We start from the raw sequence: 26910 nt of genomic DNA on the forward strand, positions 1-26910 counted from the left end.
AGTACCGCTCCCCGCCCCCATCCCGCTGGGTCCACCGCTCCCATCCCCTCCATCCTGCTCCCTTCCCCGCCCGCATCCTGCAGGCCCCCTTTCTCCATTGCTCCTTCCCTTGCAGGGTCGCCGCTCCCTGCCGTAATCCAGTCCCAGCCCGCGCCCGGACTCTCGCTCACGCTCCCCGCCATCCCCTGCCAGAAACTTGGCAACGGTTGCTAAGGCCTAGTGTAGGCACCGCCCCCCCCACGCGCGAGTCTGACGTCACTTCCGCCGGCGACCCCTTCCCGACCCTGCTTTCCTCGCACCTTGTCAAAAGCGAAGAGGTGCTTGCAAGTCCTTGTTCCTGCGACAGACGCCGTTCGGGGGCGATTGTGGGACAGAGGGGTGGGGACCGCGGTCCAGTCCCTGGCTGCGGGGATAGTTTCGCTCACCCCCAGGGCAGCCCCGGAACCTGGGAGGGAGCCTGGTGTGGCAGGTGTTGGCGTGCACCAGGCACTTAAGCGTAGATCGCTGGACACCACTGGGGGCCGGGGCGGGGGGCATCCCGAGAGACTTTAGAAAGGTCGGTGGGTTGACGGGGAAACCTGTCCTGTCTCGGACCTCGCTTGGGGCCTCGAGCGTTCTCAGTGTCCTGACCTGGGACATGCTGCTTCTTGGTCCGCAGCTCTGGGGCGCTTTGGGGACGAGAGGGGCCCTCTTGACGCTGACCAGCTTGCTTTCGCCAGGTGCACGCCTGCTCCCTTGGGGGCGCGGGAGTCTGGGGGCTGCCATGGCCCCCAGCCACCTGTCGGTGCGGGAGATGAGGGAAGATGAGAAACCCTTAGTGCTGGAGATGCTGAAGGTGAGAGCGGGCAGGGGCGCCGGGGGCGGGGGTGGGGCTGGGCAGGACACCAGTGAGCCTGGGAGGGGGCAGGGACAGAGTGAGGGAATACCAATGAGCCTGGGGGGCGGGGACACCGGGGAGCCTGGGGGAGGGCGTGGGAGGGTACCAGAGAGGGGGAGCTCAGACACCCGCGAGCCTGGGAGGGGGCGGGGACAGCGTGAGTGGGCACCAGTGAGCTTGGGGGGGGGGCGAGGACACCAGGGAGCCTGGGAGGGGGCAGGGGCAGCATTGTGAGTGGCTTCGCTGCCTTCCCGAGACACTGGAGAGCAATCTCGTGCTGTGAGACTTGCTGCCTTGGGCCCTCCTTTCTCCAGTGCCTCCTCCCTACCCTGGGGATCAAAAAGGGTTTTAACCGCTGGAGGGCTGTGGAGCGGACCACACACCAACTCCCGCCCTATCCTCCCCACTTCCAGTCTGCCCTGCGCCCGAGCCTCCTGCTGTTCCAAGTAGAGCCCTTGGGCCTCAGCCTGGCACTCGAGGCCCCCCAGGCCCCCCCAGCTTGACGTCTTGCTTGGGGCAGCGCCTCCGTTCAGCCTTCCCTTGTGCCTCACGCCTGCATCTGCACTGAACTGAGAGCCCCTCAGCTCCTGCTTCACCCGCTGACTCATTCAGAGCCCAGCGTGCCTGCCGCCTGCCGTGCGGTCCCAGCCCCTCTGCCACAGGCCCCAACTCACTGCCATCCCTTCTCCTCTGGCAGCCCCCTCCCCATCCCTCCCGGGCAGGGCCTGCCTCCTCCCCCAGTCCCTGCTGCCCACGGGAGACCCCCACTCTGACTGCTCCTCCTGCCCACAGGCTGGCGTGAAGGACACGGAGAACCGAGTGGCCCTCCACGCCCTGACGCGGCCCCCGGCCCTGCTCCTCCTGGCGGCGGCCAGCAGCGGCCTGCGCTTCGTCCTGGCCTCCTTTGCCCTGGCCCTCCTCCTGCCTGTGTTCCTGGCCGTGGCGGCCATGAAGCTGGGCCTGCGGGCCCGGTGGGGCTCGCTGCCCCCGCCGGGCGGCCTGGGGGGGCCCTGGGTGGCAGTACGGGGCTCAGGGGATGTGTGCGGGGTCCTGGCCCTGGCCCCAGGCTCCAGCGCTGGCGATGGCGCCCGGGTCACCCGCCTCTCTGTGTCTCGCTGGCACCGTCGCCGAGGCGTGGGCAGGCGGCTGCTGGCCTTTGCTGAGTCCCGGGCCCGAGCCTGGGCAGGTGGCATGGGGGAGCCCCGGGCCCGGCTCGTCGTCCCGGTGGCCGTGGCAGCGTGGGGTGTGGCTGGAATGCTGGAGGGCTGCGGCTACCAGGCCGAGGGCAGCTGGGGCTGCATGGGCTACACACTGGTGAGGGAGTTCAGCAAGGAACTGTGACTCCAGACCCTGGAGGGAGGAGAACCAGCGCTTAGTGAGCACCTGCTGTGTGCAGGCGCTCTCTCACCGTCCCTCTGTGAATCCCCAGCCCGCCCTGGGCCCAGAGACTGAGGCCTGCAGAGGGCAGGAGACCCACCACAGTCTGGCATCTGTCTATAGTGTTTGAACTTCTCAGAGGGGTCAACCCATCTAACCCCTGCCTCAGATTCTGTCTGCACTGAGAACTCTCCCCATCCGTCTGCCTTTCTGCCAAGCTGGTGCCGCTTGTGCTAGGGGCCTGGGAGAGACATGGGGCTGGAGGAGAGGAGGCCAAGCAAGTCTCTCCCTCCCCCCCACCAGGGTTAGGACTTGGCCAGGGGCACCCCAAACCGAGACAAGGACCCCAGGGAATGGGGTGGAGGTTGATGCCTGTGCTTAGAGAGGCTGAGGCTGCAGAGGCAGGGAGGGTGAGGGGAGCCTTGGCAGGGGAGGGTTGTCTGTGTCGAGAGAGCCCCAGGGGAGGGAGGGGGGTGGTGGGCACAGGGCTGCCCACCTGGCCAGCTCCTCCCTGGGAAGGTGAGAGCTGAGACGAGTGGCCAGACCCATCTGGTTTTTTACACCCGTTTGTTAATAAAGCCTGAAACTGTTGTGTGGCCAGACTTCCTCTCTCTGATGCCTTTTCCAGTCTGTCTCTGAACCCCCCCTTCTGTCTGGCTCCTCCTTCCCTGAGGTTGACATTAGTTGTCGGGCAGAGATGCTGGACTGGGGGCAGGGGAGGCGATGAGCTCACGGCAGCCCCGCTCCCAGCCAGCCCTCTGACTCACGCTCCCCATTACCGAATTTTTTCCACCTCACAGCTGCTTAGTGCAGAGAGAGCGAGCGAGAGCACGAGCACGTGTGTGTGTGTGTGTGTGTGTGTGTGTGAGTGTGTGTGCAGTCGCCCTCCCTCACCCAAGCCGTGACCCTTGGTCCTCCCCACCTCCTGACCCCAGTTTCCTTGGGAGACACATACGTTCAACCACGGCTCCCTCAGAGAGGGGGCTGGGGACTTTTGCATGCAGATCCATCAGGGGGAATGGAGAGAGCAGTTTCTCCGTCTCCTTTCCCAATCCAGGAAGTCCTTCCTAGTGTCTGGCTGCAAGCCCTCTTGCTGCACCAGGAGACCCAGATGTGCCAGGTCCCTAACCCTGGCAGCTGATGTGAATGCACGCTCGATGCCCTCTGATCCCAGCATGCTTCCCTAGCTGGACTAGAGAGGAGGCAGATGGGTGGGCACCCTGCCCACGTACCCCTGTCCCCCCACATGCGCCCATGCCCAGATCCTTCCCTGCAGCCTGCCGCCCCCCAGGCACCTCTAAGCACAGCGCGCCTGGCCGGCTGGCTCCCGAGTGTGGGTGTTTGCTGTTGGACACCCTCCCTCCCGCCTGCCACCGCCCTCCTCCCCAGGCCGCAGCTGCCGGCCAGCCCCCTCCCCGCCCCCCTCCTGTCCCCTGCTGCCTCCTCGGCAGCCTCTCTTCCTCCTGGCAAAGCGTTCAGCCCTTGCCTGCGCCTCCCCGGGTCCAGGGCGCCTCCGGCAGGAGCTTCCCTCCCTCCCTCCCTCCCTCCCTCCGGCCACCTCCTCCCCTCTCCTGCTCCTCTCCCCTTTCACCCCATCCCTGTCCCGGCTCTGCAACCATGAGGGTCTTGCCCTGCCTCCTTGGTGAGTGACCCCTTCTCCTCGGGGACTCAGGGGCCTGGGCCCCACCCTCTGACCCCTGAGCTCACCCACTGGAGAGCCTCAGACTTCCAAGGCCTCTTCCCTGTTGCTTGGGGGATACAGGACAACTGGCCCTCCCTTGCCTGATCCCCCAGGGACCCAGCCTCTGGCACCCCCAGTCCTACCCTCTTAGGAGCCCCAGGGACCTACCTGCCCCCCCCCACCAGCCCTGATCCTGTTGGGGAGGGGGTCACCCCTCATTTGACCTTTAGCCCGGCCCCTGGAGGAGCACAGAGGTCTTGCCTCCTGCCCTGACCAGAGTCATCTGGGGCCCCGCCCACCTCAAGGACCCGAACCCTGCCAGGCCCTCGGCCCAGAGTCCTGCTTCCCTGCAGCGGGGTTTCTGGTGCAGAGGCGTGAGGCCCTCACTCTGTCCACCCCTCCAACCTCCCTTCCAGTGGCTCTGATGGGGATCCAGGCTGTTGGTAAGTGGCCCCAAACGCTTCTTCCATCTGGCCTTACCCCGTGCCCAGCCTCACCCTCTGGTGGCACCCCGGCTGCCCCCATCCGCCTATGACTTCAGGCATCACGTTCCCCAGGACCACCTGGGTGATGGCCTCCTGCTTCCTACAGGGCCCCACTGCTCCCCTGGGCACCCCGGAGTTGGTCTCCCCATTAGCCGCCAGGACACCGGCCTCCCGGTGGTGCTCTGTAGGACAGCCCCCGGCCCCTGCTGTCCCCCCGGCCCCAGGGTCTCCAGGATGTCACAGCCTTTCCTCTGTCCCCCCCCAGAGCGGCTGCGTCTGGCCGACGGCCCCCATGGGTGCGCGGGCCGCCTGGAGGTGTGGCACGGCGGGCGCTGGGGCACCGTGTGCGATGATGGCTGGGACCTGCGGGACGCCGCCGTGGCCTGCCGCGAGCTGGGCTGCGGGGGTGCGCTGGCCGCCCCTGGAGGCGCCTTCTTCGGGGAGGGCGCGGGGCCCGTGTGGCTGAGCGAGCTGGCCTGCCGGGGGGGCGAGCGGCAGCTGGGCCTCTGCCCCCACCGCGGCTGGAAGGCCCACATCTGCTCCCACGAGGAGGACGCGGGCGTCGTCTGTGCGGGTAAGGGGCCCTCGACCCCCTCCGAGGGGCACTGTTTCAGAGATGGCCCAGAGACCTGAGTCCTCAGCCCAGTAACCGAGAATCCAGAAGTCCGGACACCCCACCCCTGATACCCCCTGCAAAGCTAGGACTTACCACTGCCCTGGAGGGCTCAGCCCCTGCCTCACTCAGGGCCCGCCCTCCCTATGGCACCTGGGTATTGCATGGCAGGGATATTGAATAATATCCTCCAAACTGAGAAGGAACTTTGAGACCAATAAAGTAGGCAACTCTGTAAAGTACAACTATGAAGTTTATTGTGGGGAACTCATACCAGCAGGATGGATTGGGAGAACTGTGATGCAGAGGCATTTATTTGCAGCTGTGCTGCGCGCCACCACAAGGGGTGCAGGAAGATTTAAAGGGGCCGATGCTAGAGACAGAGTCTGACTACCAAGGGAGAAGCATGGTTTCCTCCCCCCAGGAGGTCTCATGACCATTATTCCTCATGGGCCGTCAATCATCTGTGTCAGCAAAAGGCATCTTTCCTGTTTTCATATCACAGAAGGGCAAGGGTAAAAGTTGATAGGGAACCTATCTGGCTTGGGTGGTTCCTCGAGGCAGGAGGGGCGGTTAGGCCCACGGGCCTGAGATGGGGCTGACAAAACAGAGCCAGTGTGGTCCAGCCACACGCTGCTCTCCCGAAGGTCAGCGTGTGTCGGACTCCAGGGATCGGGACGACTCACCTTCAGTCCTGGATGGGGACCCCTGGCCGGGGCTGTCTGGGGAGCTGAGCCCTGGCTCTGAGGAGCCCCCGGTGACGCCTGGTGAGCCCCCCACCCGTGCCGTGTCTCCTGCTTCGGCTGTGAGGGGGAAGGGACAGAGGCCCTTCTCCTCCGCAATTCTGAGGGCCCCCACCGCCGCCCCCTTCAGACCCCTGGGGACTCTCGGGACCGACCTGCAGCCCCACGTGGTGCAGCTGCCGACCTCCCTCCCTGCTGTCTCCTTGCCCAGCCCCCCGCTCAGCCGGGACCCTCCAGGGCGGCTCCCGGAAGAAGATCCCCCGGCCGCCCAAGCCGGCCAAGTCCACTAGGGCCCCTTTGCTGACTGCCGGAGCCCCCCGCCAGGGTAAGTCCGCGGCAGGCCTCCCCTCTGCAAGTCTGGACGGGGGGAGGCCCTAGACCCCGCTGGACCGAACTGGGGACCCCCCCCCAGGTGCGGGGGTGGGGGTGGGGGAGGAGGGGCACCGCATCCCCGGGGATTCAGAGTCAGGCCCAGGCTCCAGTCTTCTCCCTGCACCGTCCCCCACCCTTGCCGCCGGCAGGATACCCCGTCAGGGTCCACTGCCGGGACCCAGGTCCCCTGCCCTGTTCAGATCTTGGCTCTTCCCCGAACGGCCGGCAGCAGGCACATCCCCGGCCGCTGCTCCCTCGGGGCCTCAGTTTCCCCAGGCTGAACATGAGGGTGCTTGAACCCGCGTGTCCCCAGCTGCCTGCCACGAGGCCTCTGACCGCCCCTCTCCCCGCCCGCCCCCCAGAGCGGCTGCGCCTGGTCTCCGGCCCCCACGGCTGCGCGGGCCGCCTGGAGGTGTGGCACGGCGGGCGCTGGGGCACCGTGTGCGACGACGGCTGGGACCTGCGGGACGCCGCCGTGGCCTGCCGCGAGCTGGGCTGCGGGGGCGTGCTGGCCGCCCCCGGGGGGGCCCGGTTCGGCCCGGGCGCGGGGCCCGTGTGGATGGACGACGTGGGGTGCGGAGGCGGAGAGCAGGCCCTGCGGGACTGTCCCCGAAGCCCCTGGGGCCGCAGCAACTGTGACCACAGCGAGGACGCAGGACTGGTCTGCACCGGTACGTGCCCGCCTCCCCAGACCCCTCCCCCAGGGCCACGGCCCCTCCCCACTCGCGGACGTCACGACTTTAAGGAGCTCTCCAGTCCTCTCCCCCACCCCCTCTCTCCCTCTCTCCCTCCTTGCTTTCCTTTATTTCTCCATCCTTCCTTTCTTCTTTCTGCGCATATTCATTAAGCCCATCCACACCGGGCGGACCCAGTCCTCGCTCTCCTGACTTTTAGTCCTCGTGCCGCAGGGCGCAGCCGGCACAGGGCGGGGGCGGCCCACAGGTGTGGGGTGGGAAAGTTCAAGGGCTGCAGGCCGATTGCAGTCGCCTGCCCGCTCACCCGCGCCGAGGGCAGGAAATGCTTCTGTCGGTGGATGGGAAGAGGGAGAGGGAGCTACAGAGGAAGCTGGGAGCCCACTCGGAGCCTCAGCCCCGCCCATGCACGGCCTCCCGGGTGGATGTCCTCGCCCCACCCTTCGCAGATGCAGGACAGAGGCTCAGAGTTGTAAAGCAAATGACCCAGAACTTGACCGCTGGGGTCTGTCCTGCTGCAAAGATGGATCTGAGTATCTGGTGTGTAGGGTGTGGTGGGGATGGAGACCAGGGGGCCACAGGTTGGGGCACAGATCGGTGGACTGGGGCAGTGAGGGTGCTGCTGGCATCTGGGGGGTGGAGCCCAGGGACACGGCTGGACATCCCACAGTGCATGGGACAGCCCCCCACAGCAAATGACTGACCCCCACGTCAGGGGTGCTGAGGCTGAGAGGCCCTGCTTCACAGGCCTCGAGAAGGCAGCTGGGAGTGGGGACTTGCCTGGGGAGGTGGGTGGAGGGCATCAGGGCCAGTGTTCCCAGGGGAGGCAGGGACATGGGGCGGCAGATAGACCAGTGTTGGACTCTTGGAGAGTGACTCCCCAGCTCAGAGCCTTTTCCCCACTTGCAAACTGAAGATGGAAGTCTGCTTTCCAGTCCCATCTTGGTGTGAAGCAGGATCCCACACATAGCCTGTCCCTGTCCATGCATCCTGGTCACCTGAGCCCGTGGCCTGTACCTACTCTCCTGGTCACCTGCGTGCATGCCTTAGTACCTGCTTGTCCATCCCGGTTTCCCGCGTGCGTGGCCTAAAGCATCCATCGCAGTTTCCCATCTCTCTGTTTTCCTCCCTCTCCCCACGTCCAGGCCCAGCCCCCCGGCTGCGTCTGGCCGATGGCCCCCACGGATGTGCGGGCCGGCTGGAGGTGTGGCACGGCGGGCGCTGGGGGTCGGTGTGTGACGATGGCTGGGACCTGCGGGACGCTGCCGTAGCCTGCCGCGAGCTGGGCTGCGGGGGTGCTCTGGCCGCCCCCGGAGGCGCCTTCTTTGGGGAGGGGGCCGGACCCATCCTGCTGGATGATCTTCGCTGCCGGGGAAATGAGACGGCCTTGCGCTTCTGCCCAGCTCGGCCCTGGGGCCAGCATGACTGTCATCACCGGGAGGACGCTGGGGCCGTGTGTGATGGTGAGGGGCCCTGGGGGAGAGGCCAAGGGGGGGGTACCTCGAGAGGAAAGAACTGGGGGGTCTTGTGTGTTTTCCTAATGTGTGTCCCAGGGCCCCCCACTCCCTCTGTCCAGACTGCCCATCTGCCCCATGGCACACTCAACGGTGAAACCTCGCCCTGCATTGGTAGTCCTGGGATGGCGGGTGTGGAGCGCCGCCTCTAGCACAGCGGCGGGTGGTGGTCAGCTCTTCCCTCTGGTGCCCTAGGTATGCCTCTCGGATATGTCCCTCCCACGGCCCCCGTGGTGGACAGCAGCAGCTCCAGGCCCAGGGAGGCTGCATCCAGGCCCCCGACCCGCACGGTGAGCCAGGCCCCGTGGACAGCAGGCATCTCACCTCCGCCGGCCTCCCCTACTGCCCCTCGGGAGCCCGGGCCAGAGGCTGGTGAGTCCCTCCTGCTCCCCTGAGCCCAGGTGCGGGGCTTAGCTGTTGCTGCGGCTGCTCCTTCTCCTTCTCCCCTCCCCCCTTCTCCCCGCTCCCCGTCGGAGTCAGGTTCTTCTTCAATCCTTCTTCTTCTATTCTTTTCCCATGTAGGCCATTACAGGGTATTAATAGAGTTCCCTATGCTATACAGCAGGTCCTTATTAGTTACCTATTTTATATATAGTGGTGTGCATATGTCAGTCCCAATCTCCCAATTTATCTCTCCTCCCCTCCCCCCCACCCCCTGGGAACCATACGTTTGTTTTCTGCATCTGTGAGTCTACTTCTGCTTTGTAAGGTCACTTGAACCCCCCCTTATTGTTTACTCTCCACATATAAGCGATGACATATGATATTTGTCTTTCTGTGTCTGACTTACTTCACTCAGTATCAGGATCTCTAGGTCCATCCATGTTGCTGCAAATAGCATTATTTTTTTCTTTTTTTATTGCTGAGTAGGGGCTTAGCTTCTGTTTCCTGGCCCCCACTCCCCACAGCCCCCAGGTGCCCTCCCTCCCTGCTCAGACTGTCTCAGGGAAAGGGAAGGCTGAAGGGGAGGAGATGCGCCCACACTCAGAAGGCCCCTGCTTGGTTTAATGCTCTGGTCTGGCTGTCCTGAAACTCACAAGGCTGCCTCCTTCTCATAAATATCAAAAGAACTAGATCAGTGATGTTGTTTTAAAATAAAGGCTTTAGGAACTTTTCTGGTGGTCCCGTGGTTAAGACTCTGCACTTCCACTGCAGGGGGCCTGGGCTGGATCCTTGGTCAGGGAGCTAAGATCCCAGGTACTGCACAGGATGGCCAAAAATAACAATAATAAAAATAAAATAATAAAATAAAATAGAGGCTTTATTGTTAGGTATGGGAGGCCAATAGGTGAGGATACTGTCATTGCAAAGAGAGTTGGTTTCTCACGTTTCCCCAGAGGAGGGGGCACAGCCCCACACGACCCAGGGCCACACAGGGAAGCACCAGTGTCCAGCAGGAGGCAGCGGGAACGAGGGGGTGGACATGGGCAAGGCCTCGCGTGTGGCTTCATGCGGAGGACTGGACGGGGCAGGGTGAGATGACTCCGCGTTGGCTGGCTGAATCATTTCAGTGGGTTCTGGAGCCTAGGGGCTGCCCCCGGTTGTCAGGTACCAGCCCCGGGGCGACGGGGTGGGTGGGGTGTGTGAGCCTGACGGGAGGTGGTGGGGTGGGCTCCGGGTGGGCTGATTTCCTATGAAGGGCGCCCTCCAGCCGTTTCCTGCCTCTGGGAATTAGCAACCCCTCCAGCACCATCAAGGCCCTGAGATGTCAGAGCATCAGGTACATCAATTAAAAAGCCGTCTCCTCAAGGTTCCCAAAGGCTGAAAAAGTGGGAACGTGATCCCTATTAGCAGAGGCCTCCTTCCCCTTCTTCTGAGTAATAATATTAATGATAACAACTTCCACGGACTCAGCTCCCACTGGCTCATGTGACCAGTGCTGTTCCAAGCCCCTTCATCAGGTAACGCTCCCAGCCACCTGCCGTGTAGGTACCGTCTGGTTTCCAGTGAGGCTGCGCAGCTAAAAAGTAGGAAAGCCAGGACTCGAGTGAAGGCTGTTTGTTCCAGAGCCCACTTTATTTTTTTTTTTAATTATGGCAAAATCTACGCAACATAAAATTGACCATTTTAACCATTTTCTGTTTTTTGGGCTATGCCGCCCGGCATGCGGAATCTTACTTCCCCGACCAGGGATCGAACCCACCACGCCCCCTGCAGTGGAAGCGCAGAGTCCCAACCACTGGACCACCAGGGAGTACCCCATTTTAACCATTTTTAAGCACACAGTTCAGTTGTATAAAATACGCTCACAGGGTCGTGCAGCCATCACCACCACCAGCTTGTGGGATCTTAGTTCCCAGACCAGGGATTGAACCTGGGCCCTTGTCAGTGAAAGCGCAGAGTCCTAACCGCTGGACTGCCAGGGAAGCCCCTATCCTGACTCTTTGTCCCTGTGCCTGATGCAGGCGATGGTGCAGCACAGGCCTGGAGGTACGCTTGCAGCTGGGAAGGAAGGGCAGATGAATGGAAAGGGAAGGTGGAGGAAGTCCTGACTCAAATTCTTTGGGTCTCTCCCACCCCAGGGTCCCCCCAGCTGCGCCTGGTGGCCGGGCCCAGCAGGTGCTCAGGCCGGCTGGAGGTGTGGCACGGCGGGCGCTGGGGGACCGTGTGTGACGACAGCTGGGACCTGCGGGACTCGGCTGTGGTCTGCCGGGAGCTGGGCTGCGGGGGACCTTGGCAGCCAGACCCTGCTGCCGGCCGCTTCGGCTGGGGCGCCGGCCCCATCTGGCTGGACGACGTGAGGTGTACGGGGACCGAGGCCTCCCTGGCCGACTGCCCCGCCGCTCCGTGGGGGAAGCACAACTGTGCTCACAATGAGGACGTTGGAGTCACCTGCACTGGTAAGGAGGCCCTGGCCATCCGCTGGCCCTGGGAGGGCTTCCTGGAGGAGGCAACAGGAACTAACATGGCACTGACATGGATTGAACGCCCACCCCCTCAGCCCCTGCCCCCCCCGGGGGGGGGCTGTTTTCGCACATGTGACCACATTCACAGCTCATGATAAGTCCAAATTGGTGGATGTTATGCCCATTTTACTGATGAAGATGCTGAGGCACAGAGAGGTTTAGTAACTTGCCCAAGGTCACACAGCAACTAAGTGGCACAGCTGGGATTCTTCCTCCTCTTCTTCCTGCCAAGAAATAAGGAAGTCTCCCATCTAGAGGGGAGCTCTGTCCTCCCCAAGATGAAAGGAAGCAGGCACAGGGGCACGGGAGATGGGAAGAAGCCAATGTGAGGGGAGGGCCAGCCGAAGTAGACTCAGGCTTGGCCCGTGTTCGTTCATTTGCTGTTATTTATCCAGTGCCAGACGCTGAGCTAGGTGTCCTCAGAATGCAACGAATGCAGCCCTGGCCTCTGAGAGGCTCATAGTTCACTGAGGGAAAGAGACGTACCGGCAAATCGCTGCAAACCCGTGTGACACGTTATCATTTGGGAGGTCCCCAAGACCACCCTCAGGTTCCATAGTTTTCTAGAAGGACTCACAACAATCAGAAAAACTGTCTGGCGGTCTAGTGGTTAAGACTTCGCCTTCCAATGCAGAGGGTGAGGGTTTGATCCCTGGTGGGGGAGCTAAGATCCCACATGTCTCAGGCCAAAAAATCCAAAAGTAAAACAGTAGCAATATTGTAACATTCAGTAAAGACTTTAAAAATGGTCCACATCAAAAAAAAAAAAAAATCTTAAAAAAAGAAAAAAGAAAAGCTGTCAAACCCAGGAGCATGGTTTACTGCAGTGAAAGGACCCAGATTAGAATCAGCTGAGGAAAGAGGCACGTGGGGCTGGGTCCAGGAGAGACCCTCGTGGCGCTCCCTCACTTAATTCTCCCAGCAACAACGTGTGACCAAACGTGCAGTATTACCAGCCAGGGGCGCTCCCCCAGCCTTGGCGTCAAAGTGTTTATAGAAGCTGCATCATGAAATGTGGCTGGCGGCCCACTGGCGGCCCATAAGTCACACTGTCAGCAGAGATGATCTGGGTGGCCCTGCCCCCGCCCCCGCTGCCAGGGAAACAACACAGTCTTACCAGGCAGGATGTTGCAAGTGTTTGGAGGTTCCCCCTAGCAGCCAGTGGCAAAGGGCCAAACCTTTCTTTGGGCAAGATTAACCCTTGTCCTGTATCAGTAACCCTTGGCATCACCTACAACATCTGCAACCTTCCCTGTGCTGATGAAAAAAATGTAAGGTGAGCCGTGACGGTTGGGAGGATGGAGTCAACCATTCTGCCCGAAGCTAAGGCACTTTCCCCCTTTCCCTCTCCTCCTGAGGGCCACAGGAGCCACAGAAGGGTTTTGAGCTGGGGAGTGACCTGGTACCACCCTGGTAGGCCGGTGAGAGCTGGGCATGGCAGCAGTGGCGGGCGGGGGGGGAGGAGGAATGGGGGAGCAGGGGGAGACCCGTCAGGAAACAAGGCAGCGGCTGGGCGGGTGGAGAGGAGGGGTCGGTGTGAGGGGGTGAAGGGGGACAGTTACATCAGGACTGTAAGTGCCCAGAGGCAGGATGGTGCTGGGTGTGGCTGGCCACCCCATGCCCCGGGTCTGCCACTGGGCCTAGATCCTAGGAGATGCTCCGTAGACATCGGTGACGTGGATGAATGCGTGGGAACTTGGTGGTTGCCTACAGGGGAAGAGGAGAGAGAACGAGAGGCCTGGTCAGACGATCATAATGTCTGCTGTCTCCGCCGTCCTCCCCTCCTGTCTCCCAGGAACCCCCGGCCTGGACTCCATCTCAGACCCCTTCAGTTGGAGCTGGATCCCTGGCCTGGGTAGAGACCCGGACGCCTGGCTCCCAGGTGAGCTGGCCACCAAGCCCTCTGTGAGGCGGACCCCCAGCGCTCCTGAGAAAACCACTGCCAAGACCCCAGGGAAGATGCCCAAAAGCACAAAGAAGTGGGTGACCAAAAACGCAAAGAGACCGACCACTCAGCCCCCCGTGATGCCAACCACTAAGCACTCCAGGGCCCTGGGCACCCAGAGTCCCCCAGAACTGACCTCACGGGCAACCACCACCCTGACCACGGAGGCCTCCCGAAGACTGACCTCCGAGTCTACCACCAGGCTGACCACGGAGGCCCCTCACAGACGGACCTCACACACCACAGCAACGCGGACGCCCCGGCCCCCCCGGGAACGGACCCCTAAGACCCTGGCAACGCCGACCACCCAGGGTCCCCGAGCAGTGACCTCTGAGGCCACCAGGGAGCCATCGGCCGAGATCCCAGGAGAAGGCTCTCCAGAGTCATCCAGAGACCCACCCCCCTCCCCCACTGGGGGATCAGGTAAGCAGAAGGAACGAGAAGGGGGAGGCGACCCCTCCTGTCCCCTGCGGACCCCTCCTGATCGGGGCCATCTACCCGCAGGCCTATTCCGGGTCCGCCTCGCGGATGGGCCCAACCGGTGTGCCGGGCGGCTGGAGGTGTGGCACGCCGGACGCTGGGGGACCGTGTGTGATGACGGCTGGGACCTGCGGGATGGCATGGTGGCCTGCTGGGAGCTGGGCTGCGGTAGGGTCCGGCCCCGCGTGGGCAAAACCCACTATGGCCCCGGCACCGGGCCCATCTGGCTGGATGACGTGGGCTGCAAGGGCAGCGAGGCCTCGCTGAGTGACTGCCCCGCAGGGCCGTGGGGACAGCACAACTGCGACCACGAGGAGGACGTGGGGCTCACCTGCACTGGTGAGGAGGGAGAGACGGGGGCCAGCGGCCGAGGAATTGGGGTGGCATGGGGGTGGGGGCCCAGAGTCATGCCAGGAGAGCCCAGAAGGGGACGTTGGAGCAGCAGCAAGGACCTCTGAGACGGGTCGGGGCTCTCCCCTTCCCTGATTTCTCCCCAGGCTACGCAGACGAGGAGGACTATCCCCCCTGGACCTGGGACCCCACCTCGGGAGAGGACCTGGCCAAGGGGACCACCGCTGCAGCGGTGCCTGCACGCACTGTCTCCTGGGGCACCACTGGGAGCCCAGGAGCTCCCTCCCCAGCAACGAGGTGCCTTCCGAGCACAGGTGAGGGGCATGGGCGGGGGTGGGGAGGGGCCTCCATAAACCGCTGTGCGCCTCCCCGCAGGGCTTCCAGAAAGACCCTCCTAAATGCGCTGGCCTGTGTCTCAGAGACCGCAGGCAGGTTTTCCTGGGCTCCAGAGACCCTAAAAACATTCCCTCCTTGGACTCAACAGTAATTATGTCCTCCAGAGCCTCCAGGAGGAGACCCCACCCCCACCCCCACCCCCCTGCCATGTGATTCTCTGAGAATCAGACCAGGCTCAGCGAAGCCCGGGCCCACCGTCCTCCCGAAAACCGACCAGGGCCTCGGGGAGTCAGCCGTGATACGGGAGCCCCTCCATCCAGAGCCTCGACGGAGAGCCCCCCAGACCCGCCGGCCAAGGCCCACCCCGGCACCACGTGGTCTCCCCACCGGAGCCCCTCAACCCTGTTCTCCCAGCTCACGTCCTGGTCTGGGTCGGGCTGCGGCTCAGAGGCGGGGTGGGGACATCCAGATGAGGGTTCTGTCCCCAGCCGGACCCCCTTCCTCTGGCCAGTGGGGGCGGCCTCCAGCCCCACAACTCCCCCTCCTCTGCCCCGCAGCCTCTGTGTCGCTGTCGCCCGTTTCCCTCCTTCCATCTGTGTGTGTGTCTGTGTGTGTGCGTCTGTGTGCGTGTGCGTCTGTGTGCGTGTGTGTGTGCGCGTGCGTGTGTCTGTGTGCGTGTGTGTGTCTGTGTGTCTGTGTGTGTGTGTGCGTGTGTCTGTGTGCGTGTCTGTGTGCGTGTGTGTGTCTGTGTGCGTGTGTGTGTCTGTGTGCGTGTGTGTGTCTGTGTGCATGTGTGTGTGTGTGTCTGTGTGCGTGTCTGTGTGCATGTGTGTGTGTCTGTGTGCGTGTGTGTGTCTGTGTGTGTGTGTCTGTGCGTGTGTGTCTGTGTGCGTATGTCTGTGTGCGTGTCTGCGTGTGAGATCTCTGTTCCATCCCTGCGCAGGCTCTCTCTTGATCGCCCCTGCTGCTCTCTCACATTCTCTCTCTTTTTTTCCTTTCAATTTCTCACCCTCCTCCTCTCAAGCACTCTTATTTTTTTCACCAGCCGTTTCCCTTTCTCACCACCTTTCTCATTTTTTTTTCCTTTCAAGTTCACACTCTCCTCATTTCTGTCTCTCTTTTTTCCCCACGGTCAGCTTCTCTTTCTCTTCTCCCCTCTGCCTCTGGCTCTTTTTTCTTTCGTTTTCCACATCTCACTCCCCCCCCCCATCTCTATCTCTCCCTGCATTTCTCAGCCAGTTTCTCTTCCCGCGGCCTCCCCTTTCTACTTTCCTTTCTTTCTCACGCGCATCTTCTCCGTGTCTCACTGTTTCCCACAGTCGGTTTCTCTCTTCAGCTCCGCGTCCCTCTTTTCTCTCTCTCTGTCCCCCTGCGTCGCTCGCCAGCCCCTCCCCACCGAGCGCGCACCTCGTCACCCCTGCGTCTCCCTGTTCCTCGCGGCCAGCTCCTCCGCATCTCCCCTCCGAGCCTTCCTTCCTCCCGCTCTCACCGCCGCGCCCTCGCCTCTGCTTCCCACTCGACTCCCGCCCGGGGTCGGTTCTCCCCTCTCCCTTCTCTCCGTCTCCTCCTCCTTTTCGCTGAGTCCCCATCCCCCCATGCCCCGCGTGGGGGACATGCCCTCCCGGCTCCCCCGCCCCTGCCCTCGCGGCGGTCGCCCCCCCACTCCCCAGGTGTCGCCGCGCATTTCGCTCCCTCTCCGCAGGACCCCGCCCCTCGCGCCGTTTCCCGCCTTTTTCCGCACGCTGAGCACGCATGCGCCCTCCGTGGGCCTCGGCGAGGGGGCGGGGCCTCGGATGGAGGGGTGGGCGGGGCAGACACCCATCGCCCCGCGCCGTGTGACGTCACGGGCGCGGCGCGTCTCCTGATTGGCCGGCTGGCCCATGCCGCGGCAATAAGAAAGGGAGAAGCGGGCGGTGGTCGCGCAGGGTGGCGTCCGGCTTGGGGTCCGGGTTCGTGCAGGCGGGGATGGGCGGAGCGGAGCGAGTCTCGGAGGCGCCGCGATCTGGGGTGCGGGGACCCCAGTTGTGAGTCGGGGCTCAGTTTCCAGAGGTGCTGCTCCTCGGTGCGGGGCGGCCAGGATCCCTGAGCCTCGGCTTTCTGCAGCCGGGCGCCGCCTCCCTGCCCCGCAGCGCCCCCTCGCGGCAGAGGCGGTCAGGGGCCGGGCGCCGGCGGCCGTGAGCGCGGCGGGTCCGCACCCCCCGGAGCTCCTCTTCCTCGGGCGGGGGAGGGGCTGTGCAGGGGCGCCGGGAACTGCGCGGCGGACATCTCGGGGCTTCCTTAGCCGTGGGAAGACTTGGGGGGGGGGCGGGATGGGGAGAGGGGAAACGACAGACAGGAATTGCTTTCCTTGTTAGCAAGGTGTCCATGAAAAAAGTGACTCCGCTTCTCTGAGCCTCAGTTTCTTCCTCCGGAAAAAAAAATAGCAAGCAAAAAACACAGTCCCAGGGTCCCTGGAAAGAGTCAAGGACAGTGCCCGGAACGCATAATTCCACCGACTGGGTGACATAGGTCCCGGTGTTGCCCCTGTGTTTCAGGCTGGGGAAAAAAATGAGGCTCAGAGAAGTGAAACTTAGGAGCAACAATTGAGATGCATTTTAAACGATGTCGCGCACAGTTTGCTCACTGGATTGGGAAAGATGCTGGAATTACTGAAATCGCAAGTGTGAATTTTGGAGTCCAGCTCGCTGGGTTCCAGCTGTGGCTCCGCTGGGATTAGAGCAGTGAGCTGGGTGACCTCAGGTCCCAATCCAATGAGCAAAATGTGTGTGAAATCATTAAAAACCGCAAAACGTTGGTGGTTGAGTTATTTACTGTAAATGAACAACAGCTGCAGGATCCCAGGGACGAGTGATTATTTCTAGTAGAGCAATTGGGAAGAACCTCGCAGAAGAGAGGGTATCGTTCCACCAGCCGACACCAGGAGGAGCAGAGGCCGGAGCTGAGAAAACTGCATTGCCTGTCTGGGGCATGTCATCTCTGCTAGACTTTCAGCTCTCTCGTGTTTAGCTATGTCGGTTGTTGCCATAACACCACCACACATTAGGGGCTTAAAGACAACACAAGTTTATTATTTTGCAGTTCTGGAGGTCAGAAGTCCCACTGGGGTCTCACTAGCTAAAACCAAAGTGTCGACGGCTATATTCCTTCTGACGCTGAAGGGGAGTATCGTTCCTTTGCCTTTTCTACCTTTTAGAGGCCCCTGAATTCCTTGGTGCATAGCCCCTTCCTCCATCTTCAAAGCCAGCAACATTGCATCTGTCTCTGGGCCTTGTTTTGTCTTTACATCTTTGTCACTACAGCTGGGATAGATTCTCTCATTTTAAGGATTTGTGTGTTTAGATTGGGTCCACTTGGATTAATATAGGATAATCTCTTCATTTCAAGGTCTGGACCCTTAATCATATCTGCAAAGTCCCTTTTGCCATGAAAGGTAACATATTCACATGTTCTGGGGATTAGGGCTTGGACATCTTTGGGGGGCGTTATTCTGTCTACCACGGGATCAGTGTTGTAGAGACTTAGTAGAGACTTTTTACATACTTGCTGAATGAATGAATGAACGAACAAGTGAGAGACTGCCGTGTAAGTCTAGAGAAAGGGTACAGGAGATGAAGCTGGAGGCTTATGAAGGTTGGATTTTCACTTTCCATTTCACTGAAGCAACATTTCTTGAGGCTTCCTGGATGATGGAATGTGGAGATACAGACATTAATTCATGTCTGAAATTTTGCTGTGTGGCAGGCATGAGTCCCAACCCCTGGGAACACAGCAGTGATGGACAGAGCAAGGGAGGGGACGGGGGGCTAAGAGTAGGACGGTCAAGAGAGGACTTTCTAAGAAAGTGCTAGTTAAGCGACTGCCTCAAGAAGGAGAGGGAGAGAGCCACGCAAAATATCTGGTTGGAGAGTGTTCTGTAGAGAGCGGACAGCACAGCCAAAGGTCCTGAGGTGGGAGTGTGCTTAGCTGGTTCAGGAAACAGCAGCGAGGTCCCTGGGGCAGAAGTGGAGTGGTTGCAGGGGATGCTGGCAGGAGGTGATGTCTGTGGTCCATTGTAAAGATGTCTTCTGTGATGGGGAGCCTGGAGGGAGCTAAAGGAACATTTCAAGCAGAGGGAGCAGCATGTGCAAAGGCCCTGGGGTGGGACCTTGGGAGAACAGCAAGGATGCTGGCCTGGCTTGAGTGGAGTGAGCCAGGCAGGGGGAGAGTGATGGGGGGTGAGGGCAGCATCTGGGTTTTATTCGATGTGGAGCATTTTAAGTTAGGGAGGAGGTGATCACGTGTATTTTCTTTCTTCTTTGGGGGGCGGTGCCACACTGCCTGGCTTGCAGGATCTTAGTTCCCTGACCAGGGATCGAACCCTTGTCCCCTGCAGTGGACACACAGAGCCCTAACCTCTGGGCCACCAGGCAAGTCCCCCACGCGTATATTCAAAGCAGTCACTCAGGATGTGGCAGCGGGGGATGAATGTGGGAGCAAGTGTGCATGCAGGGAGACCAGGACGTCCATGCAGAGGTGACAGTGGTCTCAACCAGGGTGGCAGTGTTGGCTGAGAGAGAAGTGCAGGTGTTCAAGCTACATTCTGGAGGTTGAGCTGATGGGTTCGAGTGACAGGTTGAGTGGGAGGGTTGAGGAGAGAGGAAGGTAGGGGATGGGGCCCGCCTTTTACTGGACCAGGGCACCCTGCAGGGTGTGTGCCAAGGATCCAGAGTGGGAATAGTAAGAGCTCCATTGGTGGAGCGTTTGACATGGCCACGTGGAGACATGAGATGCACTCCTGGAGCTCCAGGGAGCGCCTGGGAGGAGGGAATTCGCAGCCACGGGAGTGGATGAGGCTATGCAGACAGACAGGACAGCCGTTTCTAATGGAATTCCCACCCCCAGCGGGGAAGGTGGGATGACTGACTCATGGCGACGGGATACCACTGTATGTCATGGCTGCGCAGAGGGGAGGCCAGCCAAGATTAAGTGCCAGATTACATTCAGAGGTTGCATGATGATAGCGGTACCAGTGATGGCTAATATTCCTTGAATACTTTCCATGTGCCAGGCACTGTCTAAGTGCATCCCATGGTTGGTTGTTTTGGCCCCGTCGTGCATCATGTGGGATCTCATTTTGCCTGCAGTGAAAGCGCAGAGTCCTAACCACCGGACTGCCAGGGAATTTCCCGAAGCGCATCCCATGGTTTAACTCACCTCCTCCCCATGGAACATTGTAAGATGAGTGCTCTCCTTAACCCTGTTTCACATGTAGGGAAACTGAGGTCCAGAGAGGTCAGGGCAGCAAAGGGCAGGGCTTGGATTCAAACTGCAGAATTCACACTCATAACCGCTCCAGCCACGGAGACTAGGAAGGAGCCTATGACAAAATTCGCTCTGAAGAACCCAGGAAGCATAGAGCAGGGTGTAACCTCCTCAAGGGGAAGGGGGGAGTGGCCTTGGGATCAAATTCTAAATAAAAGCTCACCAGGGAAGGAGTGAGGTGAGAGCCAGGAGATCTGCCCCTAGAGGGAAAGAGGTCCCCATTCAGAACCAGGTAGACCTGCTGGGTCTGAAGCCCAATGCTGCTCCTTAGCTATGTGACCTTAGGAAAATTCCTTGCCCTCTCTGGGCTTCAGTTTGGTCATCTGTAGCAAAATTGCAGCTTCTTCGCCCACCAGCTCCCCATGAGATTGCCAAAAATTAAAATGTCTCTCAGTGGCAAGGGTGTGGGAGAAAGGTTGGCCTGAGAATCTGCACTTACTTGGGAGGGCAGTTTGACATCTAGAGAGATGCATGTGCCTTCCTCACAGCAGTCCCACAATTAGGTGCTGAGGAATTCTCACGCATGAAGAATCCACTGCAACTGGATCTGTAACAGCAAACCATCGACCACAACAGAACCACCCATCCACAGAGGCATAGATAAATCAGCGGTTGTGTGTTCACACGATAGAATATTACACAAGGTTAAAAAAAAGAGAAGGAAGTACAGTTATATGCATTTAACTGAAAGGACAGTTTATCACTTGCCAGCCCTGCAACCCCATGGAGTAGGTGCCCTCACAATACCCGTCATACAGGTGAGGAAACAGAGTCATGGAGAAGTGAAGTGACTTGCTCACCCGGCTAGGAAGGAACGCAGCCACACAGCAGGCTGTGAGAGGATGTTTGCTGTATGTGTGTAAGTGTGCAGTCTTCCTCGCTGTAGGAAGCTAAGGCCTGTAGAAACAATATAGCGTTAGGGAGTCCCACCTGTATAGCTAAGGTGTAAAGGCGTGCTTGGGAACTATTAAGTGAATTCCAGGCAGCGGCGCCTCTGACAGAAGGAAGGGATGTGATTGGGCCTCACAAGGGCTATAACTTGCAGCGCTGCTTCCTTTTTTCAGTGTATATTTTAGTTAAAAAAACTCCAGTCCATCACACACTAACAGACCATGAATGAGCATGTGGCCATTCGAGAGAATGTTTCAAGTACACACGGACCCAAGGATTCCTGTACTTGGTGGGCTGACGTTTTAACAGGAAGACAGCTTCAATTTGTGTTCTTGATGGAATCCTCCTAAAACCCAGCATCTTGGAAAGAAATCTTCAGAACACAGTTATTACTTAGTTCTCCCCATATCTCTCAAGGTGATAAGGATGGTTATGAGCCTTCCTGGACGTGGGACACACCTTCAGGAGGGGTCCCAGCCAAGGGGACCCCCACCGCAGCCATACCTGGACCCCCTGGCACCACTGGCACCACCAGGAGCCCAGGCCATACCTCTCTAGCTCCAAGGGTCCATGGGGACACAGGTGAGGCATGTGGCTGGGGCAAGGGGGCCAGGGTGTTTGTGTGGTGGAATGGAGAGGTAGGCTCCAAATTTCCCAGTAGTGACCTGGCAGAACTATATCCTGAAACAAGGGGTTATTGTCTACACCAGTGGTCTTCAACTAGGGGCAGCTGGCAGCATCTGAAGACATTTTGGGTTGTCATGATTGGAAGCAGGAAGGCTACTGGTACCCTGAAGGCCAGGGATGTTGTTACACATCCTCCAGTGCACAAGGTATTCCCCACAACAAAGAATCATCCAGCCCCAGGTGTCAACAGTGCCGAGGTTGAGAAACCCTAACCTATACCATATAAATCACTCTGACAAATCAATAAGAAAATGATAGGAAATCCTATAAGAGAATGGGCAAAAGATACACACAGGTGATTTGCGGAAGTCGCCCAAATGCCCAATGAGTATTACTAGAAATGCTCACACTCATAATGGATCAGGATATTCAAATTAAAACAGTGACAAGCATGGAACAAATTTTGAAAGGTAGATAATACCAAGTATAGGTGAGGATGTGAGGAGACAGCCATCCCCACTGGATATAGCGATTCAGTAAACACAACCTAGTGGTGTTTAGTGAAATGAAATATGATTATACATTATCACTGAGCAATCTTGCTCCTAGATCTATATTCCAGAGAGATTCTTGCCCAGGCTTATAAGGGAATATGTGTAAGGATGTATTAGGGAGTTGGAAGCAAGTTGTGTCCGACAGTAAGTTAACGAATAAGGGAAATGCAGTGGTTACATGTGGTGGAATTCGACGCAATAGCTAAAGCAATGACAAGCTATATCCACACCAACATGGATAGGTGTTAACAACATAATATTGAGGGGAAGGTCAGAAACAGAATGAGATTGCCAGCAGAATGCTATTTGCAGAAATTAAAAAAGCACAGACACAAAAATACATGTCACACGTATTAACATAAGCACATCTTTGCATTCTATATTGTTTAAGGATACATATGTTTAAGGCTATATATGAAACACATTAGACTGGAGGTACCTATGGGAAAGGATGAGGGGGATGGAGATTGGGGTTAAAGAGAAGAAAAAGTAAAACAAGAGGAGACATTGCAGCGACTACAGATGACAACGTACAGGGGAGTATGATTAGCTTAGCTGTCTGCACTTTGGGTCTGAGAAATTAAAAATCAGTACCGCTTTAGGTATCTGAGCCCCTATAATATCGAACTAAGCTGAGATGCTTCAAACAACTAGGAGCCGTTAGCCATTATCAAGCAATATACCATGTATCAGGCATTACTCTATGCACTTTATGTGTATTAGTGTTTACATGTTTATATATGCTAGTCCTCATAGCAACCACATGAGCCCTACATGAGTGATGTAAGTGCTATAATTGTGCGCATTTCACAGATGAGAGAAATTGAGGCACAGACATCAATGACTATGGCAATATAACTAGTCATGAGCATGCTTATTATGTGCTAGGCATTGCGTCAGTGCTCTGCACACACATGGTTGCTCTGAAGCCTCACAATTACTCTACAAGGGAGGTATGTGGTTCATCCACGGTTTACAGATGGGGAAGAAACTGAGATTCGAGGCAGTCAAGTCACTTGCCCACGGTTACCCAGCTAGGAAGCAACGGAGCTGGGGTTTATATCCAGGCAGCCCGGCTGGAGGCCAAGCCCTTTTCTTAAGGGGTCCCCTGACCCTGCAGGGAGATGCGATACACCTCAAAGACCCTGCATAAAAGTGGAATTCTGTGGAGCTGTGCTGTTCAATATGGTAGCTACTGACGCAGGTGGCTATTTAAGTGAATCAAAAATTTGAGAAAGGAAGGACCTACTGTATAGCACATGGAACTATACTCAATATTTTGTAATAACCTATAAGGGAAGAGTCTGAAACAGAATGTGTGTGTGTGTGTGTGTGTGTGTGTATGTGTGTGTGTAACTGAATCACTCTGCTGTACTCCTGAAACTAACATAACGTTGTAAATCAACTATACTTCAATTAAAAAAACATTTTTTAATTAATCCATTCAAAGGTTAAAAAAAAAAAAACACTTGAGAAAGGAAACATTCGGTTCCTTAGTTGAACTAGCTATATTTCCAGTGCTCGGAAGCCACAGATGACCAGTGGCTACCACAGAACACTTCCATCTCTGAGAAAGTGATACTTAATGGCCTAGACTCTGTATGTAAAGGACTTGGGTTCAGATCTTGTCCCTGAAACTTTCAAACTGTGTCTGTGTGACCTCGGGCAAGTTACCCTCTTGGCCTCATTTCTTGCATCTGTAATAAGAGCTTAAAATTTCCATCTACCTGGAAGCAGGGCCCAGAAGAGGGTAAGGCTTCTCACTTTACTCTGGCTTAAAATCTGGGGGCATTCCAAACACTTAGGAATGAAGATAAATAAAATCTTAATACCATAGGTTAAAAAATAGAAACAATGCAAAAACAATCCGCGATGAAGTAAGTAAAAATTTTAGCTAAAGTTGGGATCTGACCTACCTCACGAGGACCTGACAGAGCCAATTTTAGGCGGGATTACAGTGAGGTAGGTCGGATCCTGTCTTGGATTAAAATTTTGATGTTTTGTTCACTGTCGACTTTTTGCATTAATTTTGATTTTTTTTTTAAATATGGCGTAAAGACATTTGGCCTACTGAGATTACCCTTCCAAACCCTCCTGCATTCCCGCTCATGCTTCTGCACCCCCCAGCATCTCCCACTCCCCTACCCCTCTTTATCTCCCTTCATCCCATCTCTGCCCTTCGGCCCCCTCTTGCATCCCAGGTACCCCTCCACATACCCCACATTCCCCAGACTCTCTCCTGCATCCTCCCACACCCCCTCCAACCCCCGCTCCACCATCCTGCATCCCTCCCACGTTTCCGCTCCCTCCTACATCCTGGGGTACCCCTCCACATCCCTTCTCTCCCCTGTCCGCCCATCTCCTCATGCCCCAGAGGGGAGGACGCCAGGTGGCGCCTGGAGACATCGGAGGCTTCGGGGAGGTGGGGCACTAGGGCCGGGCGAAGTCTGCTGGCGACCCATGACGTCACGAGGCTCTGTGCCTTTCCATGGGTGGGCCCACCCCGGAGGGCGGGCCTCGCCGCGGGGTGGGCGGGGCAGCCTGACCTCGGCCGTCCGCCTTTCCTCCCGCAGGTTCCCTGAGGAGACGTTGGCCCGAGCGCCGGCCGCGGCCCACCGCCGCACGGACGGCGCCCCCCGCCCCTTCCCCAGCTCCCTCCGCCTCGCCGGGACCCCCGGGCCCGCTGCTGACCTCGGGCTCCGCGCCGCAGCTCACCCCCACCGCAGCGTCCCCGCGAGAGGCGACCTCTGACCTTCCCGCCACCTCGCCGCCCGGCCCAGACCCGGCCTCCCGGACGGACTCTCACCGCGCCTGGACGGCCCCTGGCGGTACCGCGGCCGCCCCTGGTGCCGCCGCGGGCCCGGCGCCCAGCCCTGGGCTTTCACCCGCACCGCCGCCCAGCACGCCCGCGGACCTGGCCTCTGACCCCGCTGCCCCTGCGGCGGTGACGCGCCCTCCCCCCGCCTCAGAGCCCACACCGGGGCCCGGCCCAGCCTCTCCGTCCCCCAGCACGCGTCCAGAGCCGCCTAGTCCCCCAGGCCCCTCCACAAGCCCCCACGCCGCTGCCCTCCCTCACTCCACCGCGACCCCCCACCCTACCGCGACCTCTCACCCCACCACGACCCCTCACCGCACCCCCGGCCCTCGTTCTACCTCAGCTCCTCACCCCACCACGACCCCTCCTCCCGTCACCACCGCTCAGCCCATCACAACCCCTTACCCCACCTCGACCCCTTACCCAGCTACGACCCCTCAACCCACCACGACCCCTCACCCAGCTACGACCCCTCAACCCACCACGACCCCTTACCCAGCTATGACCCCTCAACCCACCTCGACCCCTTACCCAGCTACGACCCCTCAACCCACCTCGACCCCTTACCCAGCTACGACCCCTCAACCCACCACGACCCCTTACCCAGCTACGACCCCTCAAGCCACCACGACCCCTTACCCAGCTACGACCCCTCAACCCACCACGACCCCTTGCCCAGCTACGACCCCTCAACCCACCACGACCCCTTACCCAGCTACGACCCCTCAACCCACCACGACCCCTCAACCCACCACAACCCCTCAACCCACCACGACCCCTCAACCCACCACGACCCCTTACCCAGCTACGACCCCTCAACCCACCACAACCCCTCACCCCATCACCACCCATTACCCAACCACGACCCCTCAACCTACCACGACCCATCAACCCACCATGACCCCTTACCCAGCTACAACCCCTCAACCCACTACGACCCCTCCACCCACCACAACCTCTCAACCCACCACGACCCCTTACCCAGCTACGACCGTTCAACCCACCACGACCCCTCCTTCCATCACCACTGCTCAACCCATCACAACCCCTTACCCAACCACGACCCCTCAACCCACCACGACTCGTTACCCAGCTACGACACCTCAACCCACCACGACCCCTCAACCCACCTTGACCCCTTACCCAGGTACGACCCCTCAACCCACCACAACCCCTCACCCCATCACCACCCATTACCCAACCACGACCCCTCACCCCACCACGACCCCTCACCCCATCACCACTCCTTACCCTGCCATGACCCCTCACCTCACCACCACTACTCACCCCACCGTGACTCCTGACCCCACCTCAACTCCTATAGTCACTGTCAAGTCCCTTCTAACTTCCATGGGAACAGAACTTCCCTTGTCCTCTCAAGCACCAACAGTCAAGCCCAGCCCACAGCCCCGGTTGACCTTCACTGGGGCCCCTCACCCCTCCACGTCCCAGATGTGGAGCCTAGAGACCTCTCCAGCCTCAGAGTCCAGCCCCTCCAGGCCGTCTCCAGCCCCAAGCACGGACACACTGTCCACGGAGAACTTCCAGCCACCCACAAGCCAGAGCCCTAAACTCACCTCTCCACCTAGGCCGACTCCACGCTCGGCCTCTGACCCCACTGTGACCCCTGACCTCCACCTGTCCCCTATAGCCCACCCCTTGGATCAACCTCGCCCTGACCGCCAAATCCTAGGGCCAACTCCTAGTCAGAGCCCAGGCCCCCTTGGCCCGTGTGAGGCCCCAGTGCCACCTGTAAGGGTCATGGCTTGTGAGCCACCTGCCCTGGTAGAGCTGGTGGCCGCTGTGAGGGATGTGGGTAGCCAGCTGCAGAGGCTGGCCCAGGCCCTGGAGCGGGACCAGCAGGAGCGCCAGGCGCTGGGACTGGGGTTGACCCAGCTCGTGGAGGCTGCCCAGGGTCTGGGGCAGCTGGGCGAGGTTGTAAAGAGACTGGCGGAGGTGGCCTGGCCTCCCAGCACACCAGCCCCAACCACTACCACCCCAGAGGAGGAAGAGAGGCCTCTGCGGGGAGATGTGTGACCTTATCTGGGGTCCCAGGGACTTAAGCCACTCCCAAACCAAAATGTCTGATTAAAAACAAAATGTGAATGGTGTTTCTGGGGGGACTAAGGGACATGGAATCACAAGATTGATCTGTTTGTGAAAACCACAGGCACCATGCAAGATGGTGAGGATGACGGTGGCAGTGGTGATGCGTGTGGTGGTGATCATGACGGTGCAGATGAGCGTGGGGATAGTGACGGCGGGGATGCAGGTGGTGGTGGTGGTGAAGGTGGTCGTGGTGGCGAGGTGATGGTGATGGAGAGCCTGGTGACGACGGTCACTGTGGTGG

At 59.3% G+C, this 26910-nt stretch overlaps 2 protein-coding genes across 2 annotated transcripts; both read left to right on the top strand.

The window, feature by feature from the left end:
* Positions 1–269: 269 nt before the first annotated feature.
* Positions 270–2814, top strand: NAT14 (N-acetyltransferase 14 (putative)). Its single transcript, XM_057713180.1, has 3 exons — positions 270–317; positions 720–835; positions 1670–2814. The coding sequence occupies exons 2-3, from the start codon at positions 764–766 to the stop codon at positions 2216–2218; spliced, it is 621 nt and encodes a 206-aa protein (XP_057569163.1). The 5' UTR covers positions 270–317; positions 720–763; the 3' UTR covers positions 2219–2814.
* Positions 2815–3784: 970 nt separating this feature from the next.
* SSC5D (scavenger receptor cysteine rich family member with 5 domains) lies at positions 3785–26644 on the top strand. The gene is made up of 14 exons (XM_057713465.1): positions 3785–3896; positions 4352–4378; positions 4686–4994; positions 5681–5800; positions 5988–6101; positions 6511–6819; positions 7986–8303; positions 8550–8726; positions 10877–11194; positions 13056–13628; positions 13710–14024; positions 14183–14350; positions 20982–21146; positions 24319–26644. Exons 1-14 carry the CDS (start codon positions 3872–3874, stop codon positions 26595–26597), a joined length of 5217 nt encoding a protein of 1738 aa, XP_057569448.1. The 5' UTR covers positions 3785–3871; the 3' UTR covers positions 26598–26644.
* Positions 26645–26910: the final 266 nt, after the last annotated feature.

This window comes from Hippopotamus amphibius, chromosome 16 (assembly GCF_030028045.1).
Source record: "Hippopotamus amphibius kiboko isolate mHipAmp2 chromosome 16, mHipAmp2.hap2, whole genome shotgun sequence".
NCBI lineage: Eukaryota > Metazoa > Chordata > Mammalia > Artiodactyla > Hippopotamidae > Hippopotamus > Hippopotamus amphibius.

Coding starts and splice junctions, on each gene's coding strand:
- NAT14 (XM_057713180.1), top strand. CDS start 764: ATGGCCCCCAGCCACCTGTCGGTGCGGGAGATGAGGGAAGATGAGAAA. Junction 836..1,669: donor TAGTGCTGGAGATGCTGAAG/GTGAGAGCGGGC, acceptor TCCTGCCCACAG/GCTGGCGTGAAGGACACGGA.
- SSC5D (XM_057713465.1), top strand. CDS start 3,872: ATGAGGGTCTTGCCCTGCCTCCTTG. Junction 3,897..4,351: donor GGTCTTGCCCTGCCTCCTTG/GTGAGTGACCCC, acceptor CCTCCCTTCCAG/TGGCTCTGATGGGGATCCAG. Junction 4,379..4,685: donor GATGGGGATCCAGGCTGTTG/GTAAGTGGCCCC, acceptor GTCCCCCCCCAG/AGCGGCTGCGTCTGGCCGAC.